Here is a 20715-nt window from a genome sequence, read left to right on the forward strand (position 1 = left end):
ATTGGCGAATGGGAATGCGAAATGCTAGAGCTGAGAGTAGCTTCGCTGACGGCAGCAGCTCAGCATTTTCCACCCGACGCCAGAAACAAACGGGTAGCGGGCGAGAGACCCAGAGACCTGTGGGAACTGTACACAGCAAGAAATTATATTCAGCTAAAATATATTTTATTTTATGATTAAATTGCAAAACTACAAGGGTCTTATAGTTTCAATTAGTAGCTTAAAATTCAGTGAAGGATTAATTTCCGACCCTATAAATCATATGGATTATTGATCAGCATCAAAAGCCCAATCGATCTAGACATGTCCGGTTTAAATTAAAATTTTTCCGAAATTTTTGAAATTTTGAAAATTTTATAAGGGGTTACATCATTAAAATTGGCAAAAATCGAGAAAAAATTGATTTTGTAAAATTGAAAAATGTAGTATGCAAATTTGTTAACCCAACAAAAACTAGCACAGAAAAGCTTTCCGAATTGAAATTAATGAATTTTTGGCCGAGTTATGATTATTTACATGATAAAATATCAAGCTTCGGCTTCCCCTTTTTCCTTCATGTTTTTCAGATATTCATATTCAATATTCAATAGAGTTTCTTTCAGTGTTGGAAGCGGTAACTGTGAACCGGTAACTCGAAGCCACCCGTTCGTTCTAGTGCGTCAACACAAAAGCTAGGGGCGTGCATGTTTGTGTGTGTGCGAGAGCGAGACTGTGTGCGAGCATAAGTGAGGCACTCAGCCAACGGTTGCTTGCACTTGGAGTACTTGGGGCACTGCATCGCACTGCGCTCAGTCAGCTGAGCCCCCAGAACCCCCCAAATCCTCTCCCCCAAACAGCCCTGCTGATATCTAGCTTTCCGAACAAGCTCCCATGTAGTTCACTCTCGTAGTTGACAAAACACAACTGTTGCTGCTTTTTAGTTAGCGAGCTTTTTATACTCGGAACTCATATGTTACAAGGGTATTACCAAAAACTAATAGATAGTCTGTATAAAATATAGTCTCTAGTATTATATATTAGCAATAATTAGCATAAACTATAAACATGTATTCTTGGTTAGCATACTTTAGGCATATTTCAATCACATTTATTTCTTATTCGTTGTGAATTGTTAGGCTCGTAGATTGATATTAAGTGCGCAAATCTGACATAGAACTTTTCATTTCTCTGGACACTCAGTTCCTAGACTCGTTCTCCTGCTATTGATTAGTTTTTTATCAACAACTCACAGTTCGTTCTCTTCCAAGGGAAAACTATTACAAATTCAAACAATTAACCCCTTGCCATAGCTTTGAATTGTCTTGGTTTGACCACCCCTGGGCGACCTCGGTGACCCAGGAAAACTACGCAGTTGCATCAGAAAAGTTTAGCGTTGCTTGTTGTGCAGACAATGACAGCAGCAACATTCACAGCCAAAGGAGGAGCGGCAGGAGCAGCAGCCAGGACGAAGAGCAGCAACGTGCGTAGCGGAATGTCAACTGCAAAGCTCGGCCATGCACGTGTCCTGGCAACAACAGAAACAACAACAAGCTGGAAAGCAAGTCGAAAGTTGTATATCCTTGCAATTAAAACCTGCATAAACGAACCTAGGTAGATTCAAAAGACTAACCTTTCTCCAAGTACTGCTAACTGCCACGTTCCTAGCTGCTTATTCCAACTAAAAATCTTTTAAGGGTATTAAAAGAGCAGGAGCAATAACATTACTAGAATTTGCCTTTAGTTGCAACAATCAAGCGGGAATTCAAATGATGCCAATAATGAGCATTGGGTGGTGGGACCTCGTCTAAAAACCAGGATAACGGGAGGGAGAGTTAAAAGCAAGCAGGATGCTCTGAATCATAGGGAAAAATGAACAATAGAGTCGAAACCCCAAACCAGAACACAAAAGAATTTTAGCCTGAACTGTTAGCTTTTACGAAACTAATTTACGTTCGTTGGTATTGCTTGAAAGAAAGGACTAAAAAGGCGAAAAATTGCTGATTGCATCGGAAATTACTCATACGCCAGGTGATCCCAATTTAATCTTGCGTTGCCATTGGTTCCTTTTTTACCTCCATTTGGAAATGCTCTTATTTATTTTCCCGGTTATTACACCTAGATGGATATATCTGGTACCTGTATATTAAGTTAACTTTTTCTTTCAGAGTTTATATATTCGTGGAATAAACTTTTTTTCATTTGCCAAGTACATTTACGACTTTTGAAAAGCACCGAAATGCGAACTGAGAAATTGAAATTGTTGCGGAATATTCGTTTCTTTTTTTGTCATTCGCCAGCTGGGACCAGGGCAAGACCATCAATGGGATTCCTTTTAACATGTGCAGCTGCCCCCCGTATGGCTTCATCCTACCCCCAAGGATAAACTGTTCATTGTAGGTACGAGCAGGTTACCTCGCACTATAATTTATCATCCACCTCCACCTTGCAGGCTCACAGGTCGGTTGCAGCGAGTCCTTCTCCGCCGAACTGTTGGTCGCAGGTTTCATTCTTTCGCTCAACACGTCACCAAGGACTTGAGGGGCATCCTTTGTGCAATCAGCAGCAGCATGAACTCCACCACCCCCACTACATTACACGATTGCCAGGCCGTGAATTGCAGCTTGTTAGGGGTAGATTGCGAAAGGAATTTTATTCTGTTTGATTTTCCCTTGGAGTATTTTTAGACAAGTTACATGGACGCCAGACAACAATATGTAACAGCTCACTTTTTTGAAAAGAAAAGGCATCTCGGAACCCGTTGCATGATGATGACAGTTGTGGCAATCCATCACACTTCCTTTTTATGAGAACTGGTTATGAAATCGATTACCTTGCAGAGTGATTTTGACAGGACGACAAGGTTGGAGCTGGAGCTGCATATGTGTACATTTAAATGAATAATCATTGCACACATTAAGCTTGACATAAATCTGATAAATACCAAAATACTCACATTCATGTGTGTATTTGTATGGAAGCACAGAAACCTTCATTTGCATTCATAGAATGTGAAACAACAGAGCTTTTCCCTTTACTCCTGGTAAGGAGATTACGCTGCCCAAGCCACAGTCAGTTGACCAAGCAAATCTCTGGCAAATAGAATGTGCCACAGATTTCCCAGTCCTTCACCAAATTACCAAGTTCATGTGACGCAATCTTAGGCAGTTGGTTATACAAATAGATGAAAATTTGTCAAAATAATTTCACTAATGAAGGGGTTTGATGCTTTCAAATTTAATGTTTCATTATCATGGAAATTTGAACTGTCATCTATTTATTAACTAATTAAATCGAACTAAGTTGTTTTTTTAAATATAATTTCTATCGAATGCCGATGAATAGTAGTTCCTTTTCACACCCTTTAACCTTATAGTTTTTACTACACTTTTTTTTATACGCAAACCACTCTATATAATGCCTAGCTCGAAGGGTTAAAGCCTAGTATATGTTAGTGTGTTTTTTTAGGATAGCCTTCGTGACACAACCTTCTACCCTATGACCGTATATCCTTTTCTTTCCCTTTGTGATTTTATTGGCCCTCTTCGTGGACTTTACTGACTTTACTAATACAAGTTAAACAATCAAATATGTCAATCATACGCACCATTGGATCCTTTGTGCCGCCAATCCTATACACACACAGTCAGCGAATTCCGTGGAAAACGGACCGTAAATGAAATAATATTTAATGTAATTTTATGTGCATACAATACACAGGCAGGGGGTCTTAAGTACTCTTAGAGGAAAATGTACAAGGACTTGTGAATGATTTGTGTATGCAAAGGGCTTTTGACTTAGGGTGTGAATTATTTAATGTTTCAATAAATGTGTTTATAAGTACTAAATATAAAAATTTCTATCGCTTTTCGTTCCATTCATAATTCTTTAAAAATTCCTTAATGAATATATCCCTTGAATATATGTAACTAAAGTTTGTTTTTATTATCCGTCTGTCGTTCGTTATGACCATTGAAAGAGTACTTGAGCTCAGTTTTATTTAGCCCAGACAGAAACTCTAACTTGTTATTTTTATGTCCATTTGTTATGCGCTTTTAGGGTATTATAACTTTAGTGATAAGTTTGCAAATCACTGAAGAGAACGTGTCTTTATAAACTATATATATTCTTGATCAGAGTTGACAGCCGTGTCGATCCAACCATCAAAGCATCTAATTTCCGTATAAGTGATATATTTATAAATATGTCTAAATATATATATATATACTATATTATCTAGCTGACATAGATTCAATAGTAATAAGAACAAGAAAATAAGCTATATGAAAACTAACATAGTTCGGTTTCTTTCATGCATACTTCCATAATCCAGCAAGGATATACAACCTTCGGCTTTCCGAAGTTAGTTTTCCTTTTTGTTTTTCTGTTATTTGTTGCTGCTTTTGACTATTGTTTATTTTTAGTCGAAATGGTGGGCGCACGCACACTTATGCCCACATGTAAGTGACGGGTTTCGTGCCTATCAGAGCGTCCGACTGAGTGAGTGTGCGTGTGTGTGTGTGTACGGCGGCTGTCAACGACAGGCGCTACCCTGTCGGGGCGAAACGTTGAACCCCGGAACGGAATGGTGCCAAGAGGAGGGTGGAGCGACAGCAGGATCGAAGGACCTCGTCCTTATTTGTTTGTTTACCTGCGGGTATCATGGACAGACGCAGCGACCCCTCTCTGGTGCACAGCCTGACGTCAACCGAGTCGTATTAATTCCTTACATACGTTGCTTTCAAATTGTAAATATTGCCTTTTGTCTGATTGATTGCACCCAACTGACCTCTCTGACCTCTGTTAACCAGTGTCCCCTCCTCTTTTTGACCACCCTTTGGCATATATGCCGACAAATTAACTCGCATAAATATTTATGTAAAGCAGGAGGAACCTTTGAAGTCAACCGCCGCGGCGGGAGAATCAGTCCCGGCCACAGCACAAGGACCTTCGCCAACCCAACAAGTCGGGTTGTTCAGGTAATGGGGACAGAATACACAATGAGAGAAAGCTTACTTTTAATATTTATAGAATCTTGATGATAAAACTCAATAGTATGGTAAATAATAATCTTATACATTTTCGGACTATATTTTCCTGGGAAAATCTATTTGATTTTATTATTTACAAAGATGTAATTTAAAAGTCCTTAAAAAATGTCCATAACTACAAGATGTAATAAATTATTGTAATGGATTTAAAACATTTCGGTACTCTTTTCAATTGAATACTTTTAGATACATTTTAAAGGAGATTTCATACCGCAAGAGAACAATTTGTTCTGTCCACAGAGTTTTAAAAATAAATATATGACAATAAATATATTAAATACCCAAATTTCTTAAGTGTACTGGGGAATATGTTTCACTTTATCGAACCGTTGTGCGGGTACTGCAGCTGTAGGCTTAATTAAATGGAGAGGCAATGGGCAGGCGAAAAAGCAAGTGCTTTGAGCAACTCGATTCCAGGACCCATGGAGGCCAGAACTCACCCAATATTCCGCCGTAAACAAGCAGAACCACTCCATACAAAGACGGAGTCTTGGCCACATTTATGACTGCCATAATATGCAACTCGTTAAGCCGCATTATCGCATCGGTCTGGAGTCATTTGTCCGGCGACTTAGGAGCAAAAACCCCTTTCTGGTTTGGCAGCAGAAATTGGCTAATATCCCTGAAATATTTCAAGCCGTAAATCCCCGGTTCGCTATTAATTTGCAGCCAACAAGAGAGCGAACAGCGAATGTCACATCGCATATAACATTTCGTATAAAGATTCTCTTTTAGGAAACCATTTAATTAATGTTCCTTTTGCCACACCAAAAGCTGCCAGCTGGCGGAGGAGACGTAAACAGTAAACAAATATTAATCACTCTTAATGAATTTGATGTCAGGCATGAATATTATTATACAACTTTTGCTCGCAAAGTACGAACGCTGACAGATAGCGAACGAAATCCGGTCTGATTAAAAATGCCGCCAGTCTCAGTCTCCATCTCCGTCTCTGTCCAGGACACAATAATGTGAATATATATATATATGGATCCTGGCACAGAGTCGGCTTCACTGGCTCCCTGGGCATTCATAAAAGTATATTGTAAATTATGTAAGCGAAACTTTCTTTCTCTCACTTTTTTACGCCGCTCTCCGCTATAAAAGTTCCACTTTCATCAGGCTTCATTTACGTCTTTCAGAGTCTCCTAGAATTCCAATTCGCAAAGTTGGAATAATTGTTTTGAACTGAACTTAACTGAACTGAACTAATTTTCATGCGAGAAATTAAACTTTTTCTTTTGCCATTCTTCGTTTTTTTTTTTTTTGTTTACCTCGACTCTGCCGTGAAGTGCTGCAATTTGTGCCAGGTGAAACTGACCAGGTGCAAGAGCAGACTGGACGATGGGATAGAACAGAAATCGATAAATAGTTCCATAGAGGAATAAATATTTATATTGCAATATCGTATCAAAAAAAAACCCTCGGATATTTTATTATATGGGAATTCTTATTATTTAACGTCAAACAGGAATACCTTAAAATTTTTCACTGAAAAGTTGCAAATAAGTATGCTACAAATTATTTAATCCAATGGATACTGATTTTCGTAAATATGTACTATACTGTAATTCCTCCCTTTTTTATATTTTTTTATTAAAGTGTACATTGAAAGTACCCTAATATTTTTTAAAGCACCAAACCCATAACTTAATACAACATTCAATGCAATCTCGCAAAGGATGCACATTATAACAAAAAGGAATAGGAAATTAGTGTGATTTATTTAAGAACCCCTGTCCCATTGTCCAAAGTCCTTGCCACTAGCCCCGAACTAAAGGACTCCGGCTGTGTTACGACTTAGAGACAACTTAATCTTTGCGCCCAGATCGGGATTGAAAAATGGCTTGATGCGGCGTTAAAAAGATTTGGTCGCATTAAGCATGGTCGTTTATCTGCCACTTGGCTCACACCGACGGGAGGAGTCAACAGCACCCTCACACTCCCCACACACTCAAGCATTCTGGAAGCCAACACGTGTGTGCTAGTGTGTGTTTGTACTAAACGCCTGAGGCTTGTGTTTGCCTAATACGCTTCAACTTCTTTGCCCAAAAGCCAAAACACTGGCAAACATTCCCACACTCACATTCGCCACACAGAGGAGAGCCAGGAGCCATAAATAGGCACGGGGACCAGGCCAGGGATCGGCATGTCAAAGGCACGTGCAACGCAATATAAACAATTCCGCACATGCACGCACAGAAAAATAGCAATAAAATGGGTCAACAACTCGAAATCTTAAATCAAAAGTAAAACACCCGTTCGGGGAACCTGCTTAGTGTGTTAAAAATTGAATAATAATTAAGTATCATTATTTATGGGGTGCACTAAAAAGTCTTATGAGGTTAAAGAGCCTTTTGCTAAGTCTATCCTTCGATTTCAACAATGGCATATATTATTATTATAGAAACCCAACCCTTTATTTAACTTAATTAGTTCCTCACAACTTTTCTTTTTCATCTAGAAATGTAATATTTGTATTGTTGTTCCAAAATCTATTACAGAATGACCACTAATTTTCCCTTGTGCATTTCCACACACACACACATATACCGTAGCGAATGGCTCTGTTGAACTAACCGGGGGCTTTTCATTTTTTTTTCCACCGCCGCTCACAAACACACACACAAATTTCTTTGCCATTGGCCAGGTTCAGCTTCTTGTGGTGCTCACCAATGTGGCCATGTTTGCAATATTTTCCCACTTTTATCCTTCGAATTTTTTTCGCTTTTAACGTTGTGACGCCGTGGTCTGGCCCATTTTGTTGCGCTGCCGCCGAGTGGTGCCGCAGGGGGTGCCACAATGGCAGTAACACACGACCCTCACTGCGTATACGTAATGTCAAAACTATCGATGGCGAATTTACACCACGTTGTGAACACATATTTTTTGTTGCCGCGGTCCCAGTCGCGTTCCCAGTTGCTGTTCTTTGTTGTATTTGTTGTTTTCGTTAGTTGTTGCATCTGGTAGGTCGTATTTGTAGATAGTTCCCATTGAATACCCTGTAATAAGTCATTTTTCGTTGGTCATTTATAATAAGAACACTAAAAGCTAAAAATATTAATAAATATGTACTTTTAAGACGCTATTCTTATAAGATGTGTCAAAAATTACTTCTATATTTCGATAAATGAACCTAATTTCATTTATCTCATATTTTATTATATTATTTTTATGAGGAAATGTTTAGAAAAATGTCCTTACCCAGTTTAAAAGGAGGTTATTTTGTTAGATTTCCAAAAACTAACTAATGACACTTTTCGTTGCTCGCCACTTAGTGTTGTTATATTTACAATTAAATAAAATAAAAGGTAAGTTCCTATATAATTATTATATATTTTTATTTAATGAGAAATTAAGATATTAAATACAAGATTTGTAGATAATTTCCATCGTCTATCAAGTCTATGTCAAGCATACTTCATTCTAGCTGCGGGGAGACCTCTTCCTTTCCCTTCCTTCCCTTCCATCGCATATTTCACTATATTTTCATTTTAGTGCTTTCACAAATTCTCACACACAGTGTAAGCATGCACACACACAAACACATACGCGCAGGAACAATGGTCGCACTTCCTGTTTCCGCTATGCTGGCGAAGGGCTATGGACGGGAGCGCGTAAAGTGAGGACACGAGCGACACTGTGGGGGTCAAGGGATAAATTTGCATAAATTTTCCGTACATTTCGCACAGAAGGCAAATTGCATTTTCAGCATAACACGTACTCCATTCTACTTATACCAACACTCGCACGCACAACCTCGAACTTCTCACACTCACCCCACCACCGCCGTTGAGCCAAGAGGTAGGCCGGTAGGTTTTTCTACCATCCCGCCAGCGCCATCGCCATCGTCAGGAGCTTCATCCTTATCCTGCCGGCGCTCTATTCGTCTGTGTTAGTTTAAGGCATGCAAATGTTACGAAAATTGCTTTTTACTTCCCATCATGCAGGTGAATGAGTTCACCTCCGCAGCACACACATATACAGCCGCAGGTAAGTTAAGTGTTTGCCTTGAAGTTGTTACTGCTAAATTACCTTTTGTTGTAATTTCTGGGCTCGCCCGCACTATGGACACAACATTCTTTGTAGCCGAGTTCTCTTATATATTCGAATGCTATCAAGGAGGGATTTATTCATATTCACAAACAAACAATGTCCTGAGATTCTACCGCTGATTTTGCCGAATTAAATAAATATTCAAATTAAAATCAAGCTCGTTTATCACTGATTCTCTAGGTTGAATTCTATGTCGTTTGTTTAAAAATTCATAATGAGAATATTAATATTTTTAATTGAGAGAAAAATAGCAGCTCGGGAATATTCATAATTAATTACTTATCAATTTTGCAATCGATTCAAAGGCCAATTTAATTATTGGTAATTATAGTTAAGTGGCTGGCTTAATAAACTATAAAGCCAATTAAATTTTCAATAATTTTTCAATGATTCCACTTAATGAAATAAAATTTCCCTCTTATTGATGGAGGTATTTCTTTATTGAAAGCCAAGTATTAAGTTATTTACCCAAGCTTTATGATATTTCCCTGTGTAGGCGATCTAACTCAGATAAACATTTATTACGACCCCAAATACCTTGCCTTTGTGCTTTGGAAAACTTTTTTAACAATAACAAATTGAGGCCCAAAAAACACGTCTTTTTGCCATTGTCCTTGCTTGCCTTTTCGGCTCGAAGGGCGTGTATTGTTAAACGATGGGTTGTGAACCAATTTAAGCAGAAATGTGTGTTCTCTCGCTTGCCGGACATGCTCTTATTTAGTTTATTTTACTCTAAAACATTTAAAACTGATTTATGCAGCAAATTGAAGGAAAAACATTTAATTCCTTCGACTTCAGACCACAGACTCACCTCTTGCCACTGTCAACTTACAAAGTGTTTTGCGGTTTGTGCTGCCAAAAAATATTAAATGCAATGTCAAGCAAAACACGAGAAGAAACAACAAGCAACATGAAACGAGTTAGAAGAACTCGAATAATATTATGCATACAAAATAACTTGGTTTCTCTAATGGCTGGAATTTTAAAATGCATGAGCGACCCAACCCCTTCCCTGTTTGCGACCTGAGGGTCCTGCCAGCATGTTTGTGTTATGTGTGTGGCGGTGCTTTGTGAACTGTTGAAGTTTATTTTGCCAGATTTTAATATGTATGAGTTGAAGATGAAGCATTTATGGCAACACAACGCAACACAACGAGGCACACAGTGGCAGATAGAATACTCGGTATGTGTTTGGAATATTTATGCAGGTTGCGGGCGATTCAGGCCGGCCCTTTGCCTTTCTCTATAAACAATTTCCTCCGATGCCTGCAAGTATTTTCGGCACTCTCAGCAATTTTCCCACTGGCAAGTGACTGACTAATGTAACTTACGTGTATCCTCCATGTGGACTGGAACTCCTCCTCTCGTTACCAGTCCTTTACCGCGTTCCATGATGCCCCAATAATGCAAAGCATTTGTACCAAACAAGACCGTTCCATTAGCTGGCCGGGATTCGTGGCGGCGTTGTCTGGTATCTCTGCCATCATGTGGCATGTAGGAAGGTGTCATTTTTTGCGGCTCGTTGCGTTAGCCTAGCCCTATGCCATTTGTTTTATGTTGCTAACTCAATTTATGAATACCACTCATGAATCATGGGGATTTTGAACCATTCTTTTAGTCTTCTCCAACAGCGAGTAAATGTGAAAGAAAGGTTATTAAGATAAAAGAGAATTTTTGTAAATGCCTTTTTGGGCTTATAACATTTCAGAATTATGGCCCATTTCGAGTTGGTAACACAGCTTTGTAAGTTATAGATTTTTGGAAAGGTTCTTAGGGGTATTTACAACTTAAAATATAATATTACATAAAATATAGAGTATATAAAATGAAGATGAAAATACCCTAAATATAGTTTATAAAATGAATAAGTTGTTACTTTACATTCACATAAATCTTTGCTTGTGCTTACTAACTTTTCACATACCTTTAAATCAGCAAAAAGACAACTTCTTAGACTACCCTAAGTATATCATTTACAACATTAAAAATGTATTATATAAAATCTCAATCCGTCAATCTATCTTTTCAACAGAAGAGCTAATTTAAAATCCAGTTTGATCGATCTAAGCCATATTCTGTTCCAAGTCTACTTCGCACCGAACTCAAATAATCGAGAAGGAGCATGCTAATCCTGGTCCGTCCCAACCTCATCTCGTAAGCATCGTCCTGTTGGCATGTCCTACGCATGTATCTTATTAACCGAATTGATGTGTTTGCTTATTTACTTAATGTCGGTGGGTATATGTTTCTTCTCGTGGCTCCCCATCCAGCCAGTTGATTCTCCCCCTGCAAGGACTTACTTGCTGGCAACGTGTCCTTGGCATTTTACGTACTCATTATCTGCGCTTCCGAACAATTAGATTCAATTACCCAACACCGCTCGCTTATTGTTGGGTCCGGGTAGAGCAAGTCCCTTGATCCTTCAGCTCCTCTCCCTTCAGTGGCTGGCGGGGCTGCCTTTGATTAGATACGACTTGGACTGGGGATTATCATGCCCGTAACGTTATCCTCACTGGCCTCTTTTGCCCCCACACACATGTCACGTAGCTAAGTACATCCTGCCTCGACTCCTGCTCGTTCTTATCTTGTATACAACAAATCCATCACTATTTGGCGTACTCTTTAAATGATTTTCTGAGCTAACAAACTGGAAGAGTATTAACACCCCTCAGAAAGTCAATTACTTGTGAAATGCCCTCTCAAGGAGATCTCCTTGACTTCGTCAGGCTGTATATATAACACATTATATTCGGTTTTAAAGAGGGACCAATAAACATAGGTTGACTTAAGGGAAGAGCAGCTACTCCAGATCCAGATCCAGATCCCTTACAGGTAATTCACATCATAGTTGCGCATCTTCCACTTGAGCCGCCAGTATTGGCTCCAAAAGCCCACATCGATGATGCGCTCGTGGAAGTTGAGGTAGCTCACCTTGGTGTATTCACAAATAGCCGGATAAGTGCAGTCATCCTCGCCGTATAGATCCACCCAGACCAGGGTGCAGATGCCCAGCGAGAGGAGGCGGAGCTTCTTTTGGTTGATGGCTCGCTCCAACATGAGCAAATATTCCGCAGAAACGGGATTCTGCTGATCTGGAGCCACAGTGATCATCAGACTGTTGTCCCGTCGCAGTTGCGTCATGAAATACTCCTCGCCGGGATTATTGGCCACAGTCTGGTAGAGCAGGACCAGTCCAGTGCCATAGGCCAGCGCCCTCCTGGGATGGGCATAGGACTCGCGCACCGCTCCAACTGCCACCTCAGTGTAGTCGCGCACCACACTGGTCCAGCACTTTATCCACTTCTCCACGATGGTGTCCCTCAGACGCTCCGGCATGACCAGCTTGTCAGCCAGACGCTGGCGCAGCGCCATGATGCGGACCAGTCGCATCTCGCTCTGTGTTTTCTATGACAAAAGTCAATTTTGAGCAGTTACGTCGATTCCTGGGAAATTATTGCAAGTGACACTTATTTATCATTCGTGCCTTGCCTTATTTATCATCGTGTTTCGTTTACAGGAGAGGAGCAGAGGCGGCAGCAAGGGACAAATAAATTGAACAAGGACTTAGCCTTAATGTGGAGTGATTTGTCAGCCCGGCGGGAGGATGTCCTTAAGGGGATTTCGAGGGCGGCTACAATTTAATTTCATACTTTGTTAAGGGGCAACTCATTTGTAATCTGAGATAAGCGAGGCCAGATGAGTTCAGATGAGTAGGGAAATTAATGGCGACATGTCTGCCAAAGGATATCGCGCCCCACAAAAGAAAACACACACACATACACTTATAATTAGGGTTACATAAAATTACGTATATTTAGTTGGTACATATATCTGTTTGTGTGTGTGCCAATTTACGTTTGCTTTGCATGCTTACAAGTTAATTATTGAAGAATCACATGAGAAATTTTTTCCTTTCATGCTTTACATCTGATCCTACGTCTTCTAAAGTATAAAATTGAACACAAAATGCATTGCGTTTAACCGAACTTGTAGTATTTAGGTGCAAAAACTTACAAATTAATATCACTATAAATGCTCAAAGGGAAAGGTATAGGTAAAGGCAACGCAACCGATAATTAGAATTCTGTGTGAAAACTGTTTGCCGTGTCTATCATCTTGGATTGCAGAAAGATCTCGGCATTGTCAGTCATCTGCAAAGATAAGAATCAAGTTTCATTAAATTAGTATCACATACAAACTTGTTTTAGGAAGCTCTCTGGACTCTCACCTCTTTAAGGGTCAGCAGCTCGTCCTTGTTCTCGTCGCACAGACTGAACAAGGTGGCCGCCTCCTGGAGGGCGTATCGCGGGGTCTTCGGGTTCACGTAGTTCAAGAGCTCACCGCGATCGGCTTTGCCATCATGGTTCTTGTCAATGATCCGCTTGAACTCCTCGCGCCGCTCTACCAGCGTCTTGGAGATCAGGGACTTGCGCAGCAGATCATCATCATCGTCCACGTTTAGGTCGGAGAACTCCTCCAGCGTTAGCTGGTCGTCGCCATCCTGATCGAACTGTCGCAGCAGGTCATCCACCAGCTCCAGCAAATTGGACACACTGGACTCGGGATGTCTGAAGCTCAAGTACTCATCGATGGTCAAAGTGAATAGATCGGTGCGAGCGGCTTCCGACCAGCGGGCCTTGTCCCGCATCATGTCCTCCCTGGCCCGCCGATTCAGTGTCGTGTGCCGAATCTCATCGTGCTCATCGATGTCGGCCTCCGTCATGCCGTGCTCTCGCAGGAAGAAGCGATGGTACTCATCCCAGGTGATCAGCCCATCCGCTGGTCCAATATCCACGCGCCGGAACTCACGGGCATTGTTCAAGATTGCCTCATCGATGTGCTCCACAATTCGCCGGTTAATGTACTGGCCTAACTCCTGGATGGACAGCTTTCCATCTCGATTTCGATCGGCTCTGAAAGTTATTAATAAATGAAGTTAATTTAAGATAAAATTTGAAACGATGAAAGTTTTGTGTGTTAAATACCCCACATTAATGGCAAATAACAAATCGTTTCTTTATTTTAGTTATATTGAAATCGTTTTGCAGTTGTCTCGAAATTTTAAATGAAATAATAACTGAAAGCATTTGTTGAATAATTCCAAACTTAACTGTGTTACGGCAGTCTAATCAAATGTTCATTATATATTAAATGGGAGTGACTGGATTTCCACGCAGAATCCCCGTTTCCTACTTGTCGGTCCTTGCCAGGAGCACCTCCCCGTGTTCCCCCACTGCCTACCTTGCCACAGACAAGCGGTGCCACCGAATGCTGCATATGACAGCTGTCTAATGATTTCTTAAGCCCATAGAATAACTTTGCACTTGGAAAAATGTATTAAATATAATAATTAAATGAAGGTAAAGTAGAACAGCAAGCGAATAACTGTACTCAAACTTAACTAACTAGCAAGCAAACAATAATAATAATAATAATATTTACTTGTGATGCTTATAAAGAGAATACAAACATTATTTAAAGTAATAGCCTCTCGACTTTCCTTTCTCGTAGTGTGCCTGTAGGCGGTATACCTTTCTCCGCCCCCAACAATGAAGTGCGATTGCCCAAAACAGGTGTGATATTAAAGCTCCTTACTGGGGACTAGGAAACCACTGGAATAATCAGCGGAAGGCAGTCGAGACCAATTGTTTGTGCCTGCGATTGTGTCTCTTTGTGTGTTTGTATATGGATGAAGTCTGTGTGCCAGTGTGTGGGAACCGTCAGGAAGGGAACTCCGCATCCGCAGAGGAGCAGAAGGGACAGGGACAAGGACATAGACATAGACACAGACAGAGCCAGAAGGCGGAAACGCCGCCGCATAGTGGTTTCATTAGCATATAGTTGATAAATAAATAAAGTTGCAACTAAAACGGTTTCAAGTTCCCGCTTCCTTTGGCGAGGGGAAAGTTTGCTGCTCTCCTTCATGCTCCGCCCGGTCCACCTAATTCCTCGTTTCGGTCACGTCCTAGTACCAGCTTCAGCTGAAATGTATATAAGAAACGTTTGCGGTCCTTTTCGAGTGGGATCAAAACGGAAAGGATACCCTCCTTCTATCCTCGAATATAAAAAGAAAGTTTTTGCTCTTTGCATTTTTCTTCCTTTGGCATCTTTGGTACGTGCAAGAAAGTGGCTCGCAAAAAATGTGAATGGGAATAACTTTTCCATTCGTTTTTCATTGAAAGAATCCTTCTGCAATTGAGGGTCTCGCATCAAAAAGGGTTGGGTTCCAGGGTCACCCCTTGGTCTGAGTTTCGGGGATTTGTTGCAAAGCGGCAAGTGCATTTTGCATAAGCCTGCGGTTCCACCGAAGTTGGCCAATTGCTTCTGCCACAGACGATGTGCTCCTGCACAGTTCCACACTCTCTACTTGCAGATTTTTTTTATCATGCTCTGTCTAAGGATTTGTTAGACAGGATGCATTGCATAGAAGGACTTTTGAGTGGTGCATAAAACTATTATTTGATTGCATATACACGGGGCTCTAGTAACCTTGTGTTTACATTCATCTGCACAACTCTTTTAACCCCTTTACCTATCTCTCTTTCCATCCTGCTCTGTCTATCTATCTCTCTCTCTCTCTCTCTCTCTCTCTCTCTCTATCCTGTTCTGTCTCTCTCTCTATCTCTCTCTCTCTCTCTCTATCCTGTTCTGTCTCTGGCTTTGAAAACCGATGGCAGAGTTAGGTTCAACTGTTGAAAATTTAATGGGATTACTCAAAACTTTATTTCGACTGTTTGGCCTAGGCCTCTTGACTTAAATTTCAAGTCTTAGTACTTTAGACAGTTGCTAAATTTGCTTTCCTTTTTCGAATAAAAGTCTGTAAATAAATCATTTGTTAGATGTAGTTTTAAATTCAAAAAGAAAATAATAGTCAGAAGTAAACCACTTTGGCTTTAGTCCGAAAGAACTTATTTCTTTAAGGCAGTTGAACGAGTATTGTTTATGAATATATTTAGACTCACTTATTAAAGTCGGAAAATACTGCTTTCCAAGCTTTTAACTGAAATTATAATACCCTGTAAGGGCATAATTACATTTGATATATGGTAATAAATTACAAATTAAATTAAAACAATTTATTTTTTTTTTACAGGTAGTGCACTTGAAATCTTTATGTATAAGTTCAACAAGTGACTACATTTTCATAAATTTTGATTAACTTGTTTGTGCTCTTCCCATTTATTTAAAGCAATATTCAATTAAACATAAATTTAAGCATTCCATTCACTATAAGTACAAAAGTAAGTATCTTCCGTAAGTGAGCATAAGTCTTTGGGTGTTAACTTCTCATAAAAATACATAAATCACATTAACAACGCCGAACCATACACCACCACACACAACAATCGCTAAAATAGTGGGCGGAAACAAAGTTTTCCGCGTTATGCGCTCATACTTGCCACCAAAGTTTATAGCATACTTTTGCGCGCTGCCGGAGGGGCGACAGGCTCCTGCAGAAGGAAGTGTGCAATTTTAGGAGAACACCCAATCAAGGCAGAGCCGGCGGTGTGGGTGGGTGTCACGGTCGCCGCAGGCAGGACTAATTGGATGCAAAAGTCAGCGTGGACACGGACCCGGTAAATTGTACATCGGATAGGGGACACGGAACAGTGGACATTAGCTCGCCTCACTGGTCGCATCGGTCATGCATGGGGAATGAGATTGGAACTGCAAAACTGCACCCACAACTGTCGATGGCATGTGGTTGTCCACAGAAAGGGGAAAAGGGGAGGGTAAAATGAGCGCCCAATTAAAATGTATGACAATGTCCCTATCAACTGGCAGCGTAGACAGTTGCAGATAACATTTAATTGTTCCTAAAAATTGGACACCCGGGCACAAAACCCTCGTCCAAGCCCATTCCCCCAGCTGACCGCATTATTAAAATGAAATTTAAATACAGAAGAGGTGAAGGAGGGTCACGAGCGGGAATTGGGTTCACCAAATGACGGCTATTAATTTCAGCCACGCAATTATCACAACATTTCTGGTCGGTTTAATTGCAGTTTAATGCGAAGGAGACAAGTGGAAATCTCCACATAATTCACAAAGCCCCCGAGGGGCCTTAAATATCCACAAAATACGCAAAACAATAGACATTTAAAGCGTTTGTGCCCCTGTTGCACTTTAATTGCTTTTCAGTGTTTTAATTTGATTTGAATTTTTTTCCCCCCCCAATCAGGTTGTTAGAGGCAATAAATGCTATGCAAATAATTTTAATTTCGTCTGAATAGAAATTCAACTGAACTCGGTTTCAGGACCTTGGGGCTTTAAATGTTATCCTTCATCAAATATTAATAAAGCCTTTGCAAATATGTGTCCCGAACACATGAACGCAGCAAATATATATATATATTTGCTAACAAATACGGACACCAGTGTAAACGCCAAATGCTTTCACGCCTGGATTCCGGGCCTCCCCTCCAAAAAGAGATCCTCTGGAGTTTAGCCGGACTTTGGTGCCGGGCATTCCATACTCGTATTTGCTTTAAGCTTTCCCGTGTTTATATTTACAGAAAACTACAGCCATAGCTCCGCTGATGGACAGCTTTCCTGGGGGGCTGCCTTTGGGGTTTTGAACTGGTTGTCATAAGTGGCGAAAGTCGGTTTAGAAAGGAATAAAAAGGATATAAAGGTAAATGAAGCTAAGAGAAATGGCCTTGGTCTGAGGCTGACCATAAAAGTGGTTGAAATTAATTTTGAATAGCAAAAAAATTGAGTCAGGAAAATAATTAGAATAAATAACACATCTGGAAATGATGTATATATTTAAAAGTTAAACCTGTGAATTAATATAGCTTTTAAATTGATTTTATAAGCCGAAGAACTATTTTCCCACTATTTAATCTGCATTTATTCCAATGAAAATGACACAATTTCTTATTTAATGCCAAGGTAAATAGCAAGTCTCTGCTGGTAATTAAAATCCTAGCTGAGTTTAATCGCCTGAAGCCAATGTCATTTATCTTAATATCAGAGAGAAGCTCAACAGCTAAAAGGAATCCTCTCCACTCTATTGTTTATTGAATCGAAATGAGTTTTAGCAAAAATAAGTTTCAAGTTTAGCAAACCACAACTTTGACTGCCAAGAGATGGGAAAACTTTTGGTTAAGGGCAAGGAAACAAGTCGAATAAATATGAAAATTGCTGTGACAGTTTGATTTCCCTCGTTCACTTATTTATTTGACCCAAAAAAAATGTATTTTCTTGCAAATCCTTTTCGACACCTCAAGTTTTATTTTCCTGTTGCCATCTCGGTTTTTGGTTGAGAGATTCCTGGCATTTTGACTGCTTGATTACCCCCGAAAGCCCTAGAGCATCGGAATGCACTTTTCCCCCCAAGGACCCCGGCGCAGGACTAAAAACTTTTCAGTTTACGCCTGACCACCTCGGTACTCGCCGCAGTAACTAATCCATTACGGGTTTTAGTAAGTCCGAGTAATTGGCCTAATCGCTTAGGCAGGAGCTGAGGACATTTTTTTAAAGCTCGTTTAAATAATTAGTATCGAAATATATGCCTTAATGCCTGCCTGAATTAAGTAAATATGGAATATATTTTCGAATTTTTTCTTAATCCTCATAGGACTTGCCGCTATAATTTAATAAATCTTGTTTTTGAACAATAAAACTGTTCAATCAAAGTTTATTATCTTCGCATGACAGCCAGCTTGTAATTCGATTATCTTGGTTGCTCGGAACGAATCAAAAGTGTGGTAGAAAACAAATCTCGGTCCGTATTGATCCGATTTTACCCCCTAACGTTGTACAATCTTCACGCTGCTATAGGAGGACATCCATCAATTTTAGCTGCCTTTGCCACTAATTTTTACAATTTGTCGTACACAGAGTTATGGCGGTCACTTTAGGAGCTTCGTTGGCTACAGGGAGGCAGAGGAGAACCATGAACGGAAGAGCGTTGGGGCGATGAAAGCAGCCGCAGCAACATCGTTGTGTGCAACAATAAAGAAGCCACCGAACTAGTGCCAAATTTTCAACCGAACAAACCGAGGAGGGGCCCCAGGACTCAAGGCCATAACTCAGGCACCCCCTTACAGGGGCAACTTACCGTTTGAATGCTTTTGCCAGTATTTGCTTCTCGTTCACATTGCTGGCCGCCAAAATAACAGTTTCGGGCTGGTTAGGGGATTGGCTGGCATTACCCGGCCTCTTCTCCTGTCCCTTGTGTGTCCGTTGCTGACTCTGATGCTCATTCCCCAAATCCAAATTGTTCGCCATGGGCTGGGACTTTAGTCTGGTGTTTTGGTGGTGTTTTTGTTGCTGCTGCTCTAGTTCCTGCATCGCATTTAGTTGGCCCACGTTGGGCACCATTTTCGGCTGGGCCTGAGGCTATGCTACTGCTACTGCTGCTACTACTGCTACTGCTACTGCTGCCCTGCTCCTTAAGCTGCTGCTGCAGCTTGTGACTGGTGCTGTGCAGGATCAGGCCAATGAAGAACATATAAAACAAAATTGCGCACAATGTCGAGCAGCGCAGCCAGCGAAAGCTTTTGCTCAGCTTGTTAACGAAAGTCATTTTGTTGCCGCCGCCTTCGTGGACGTCCTCGTCGTCCTTTTGGGTCCTGCTTCCGTCGTTCTTGCTGCTGTCCCTGCCACCGCCGGACAATGGATGGCAGTGGTGTGGCTGATGGTGATGGCGGTGATGCTGATGGCGACGGGGAGGCAGTGGTGGCGATGATGGTACCAGTTCTAGATTCTGGTACACCGACTCCTCCTCCTCGGACCACTCGGTTTCCGGATCCTGCTCCAACTTGGACCGCAGCTTTTAGGACTCGTTGCGTGTAATTTGCTGTAATTTCACCGCTCTCTCTCTTGCCTTGCCTTTTGGAGCCAGCAGGTCCTTTGGTTGTTGCCGCTGCTCCTGTTGCCGTCGTTGTTGTAATTGTACATTAATTGACTTTTATGTTGCAACCAGCGACAAGGCAGACAACGAAGTCGTTCTCGTTCTTGTTCCAATTTGCTTCACCACGGCCACGCCCAGCTACCGCCCCTTCTTTTTGTATAGTTAGGACGGGGCGCCAAAGTAACAAGTTCTAATACCAATTTGATGTGTTATTGCCGTTCGCACAATTCCCATTTCCTTTATGCCGGGGCTCCATCTTGTCTGCATTTTACACCAATTTCACATGATTGTTCGGGGCGCCATTTCCATTACGCGTCCTGATAATGTTGATGATGGTGGTGTGCCTGTCGAGCAGAGGGAAAGAAGAAAGTAAATGGATTTGGCATGAGTAAAATAAAGTTAAGAAAATCGTTTCACATTGCGAATTCGGTTCAGTGGATAACGATGACAGAACCGAGATGCAAATATTCCGATGCTGCAATGGCACTGTCATCTTGATTAAATGTAAATATAGGGATAAGAAAGATGATTTTGGGAAAATTGCGTTGGTGAAATGCATAGCTTCTTGTGTAGTCTTTACTTTATTGGAAAAGAAAATTTATAAAAGTTTGTTTTTTGTTTTTGTATATTATGTTACTGGTTTCGGTGGCGTATACTTAATAAATATTACGTATACGCACTGTATATCACGTATACTTAGTAAATGGACTAAGCATGTTAATCTTCGTCTGGAATAATTTATTACATATAATTTAAGTTATCTCAACTGAT

General features: G+C 40.7%; 2 protein-coding genes across 2 annotated transcripts; both read right to left on the minus strand.

Moving 5' to 3' along the window:
* Positions 1-11799: 11799 nt before the first annotated feature.
* On the minus strand, positions 11800-12574 carry LOC110188634 (mitochondrial import inner membrane translocase subunit Tim29-like). Its single transcript, XM_020958409.2, has one exon. The coding sequence runs from the start codon at positions 12471-12473 to the stop codon at positions 11910-11912; it is 564 nt and encodes a 187-aa protein (XP_020814068.1). The 5' UTR covers positions 12474-12574; the 3' UTR covers positions 11800-11909.
* A 297-nt stretch (positions 12575-12871) lies between these two features.
* On the minus strand, positions 12872-19847 carry myd (stromal cell derived factor mayday). Its single transcript, XM_020958268.2, is given in 4 exon segments — positions 12872-13234; positions 13312-13996; positions 19150-19428; positions 19430-19847. Coding segments are annotated over 4 exon segments (1227 nt in total). The 5' UTR covers positions 19618-19847; the 3' UTR covers positions 12872-13159.
* Between the last annotated feature and the right edge of the window lie 868 nt (positions 19848-20715).

Source organism: Drosophila serrata, unplaced genomic scaffold (assembly GCF_035046125.1).
Source record: "Drosophila serrata isolate PLE 108 unplaced genomic scaffold, ASM3504612v1 contig_241, whole genome shotgun sequence".
Taxonomy (NCBI): Eukaryota; Metazoa; Arthropoda; class Insecta; order Diptera; family Drosophilidae; genus Drosophila; species Drosophila serrata.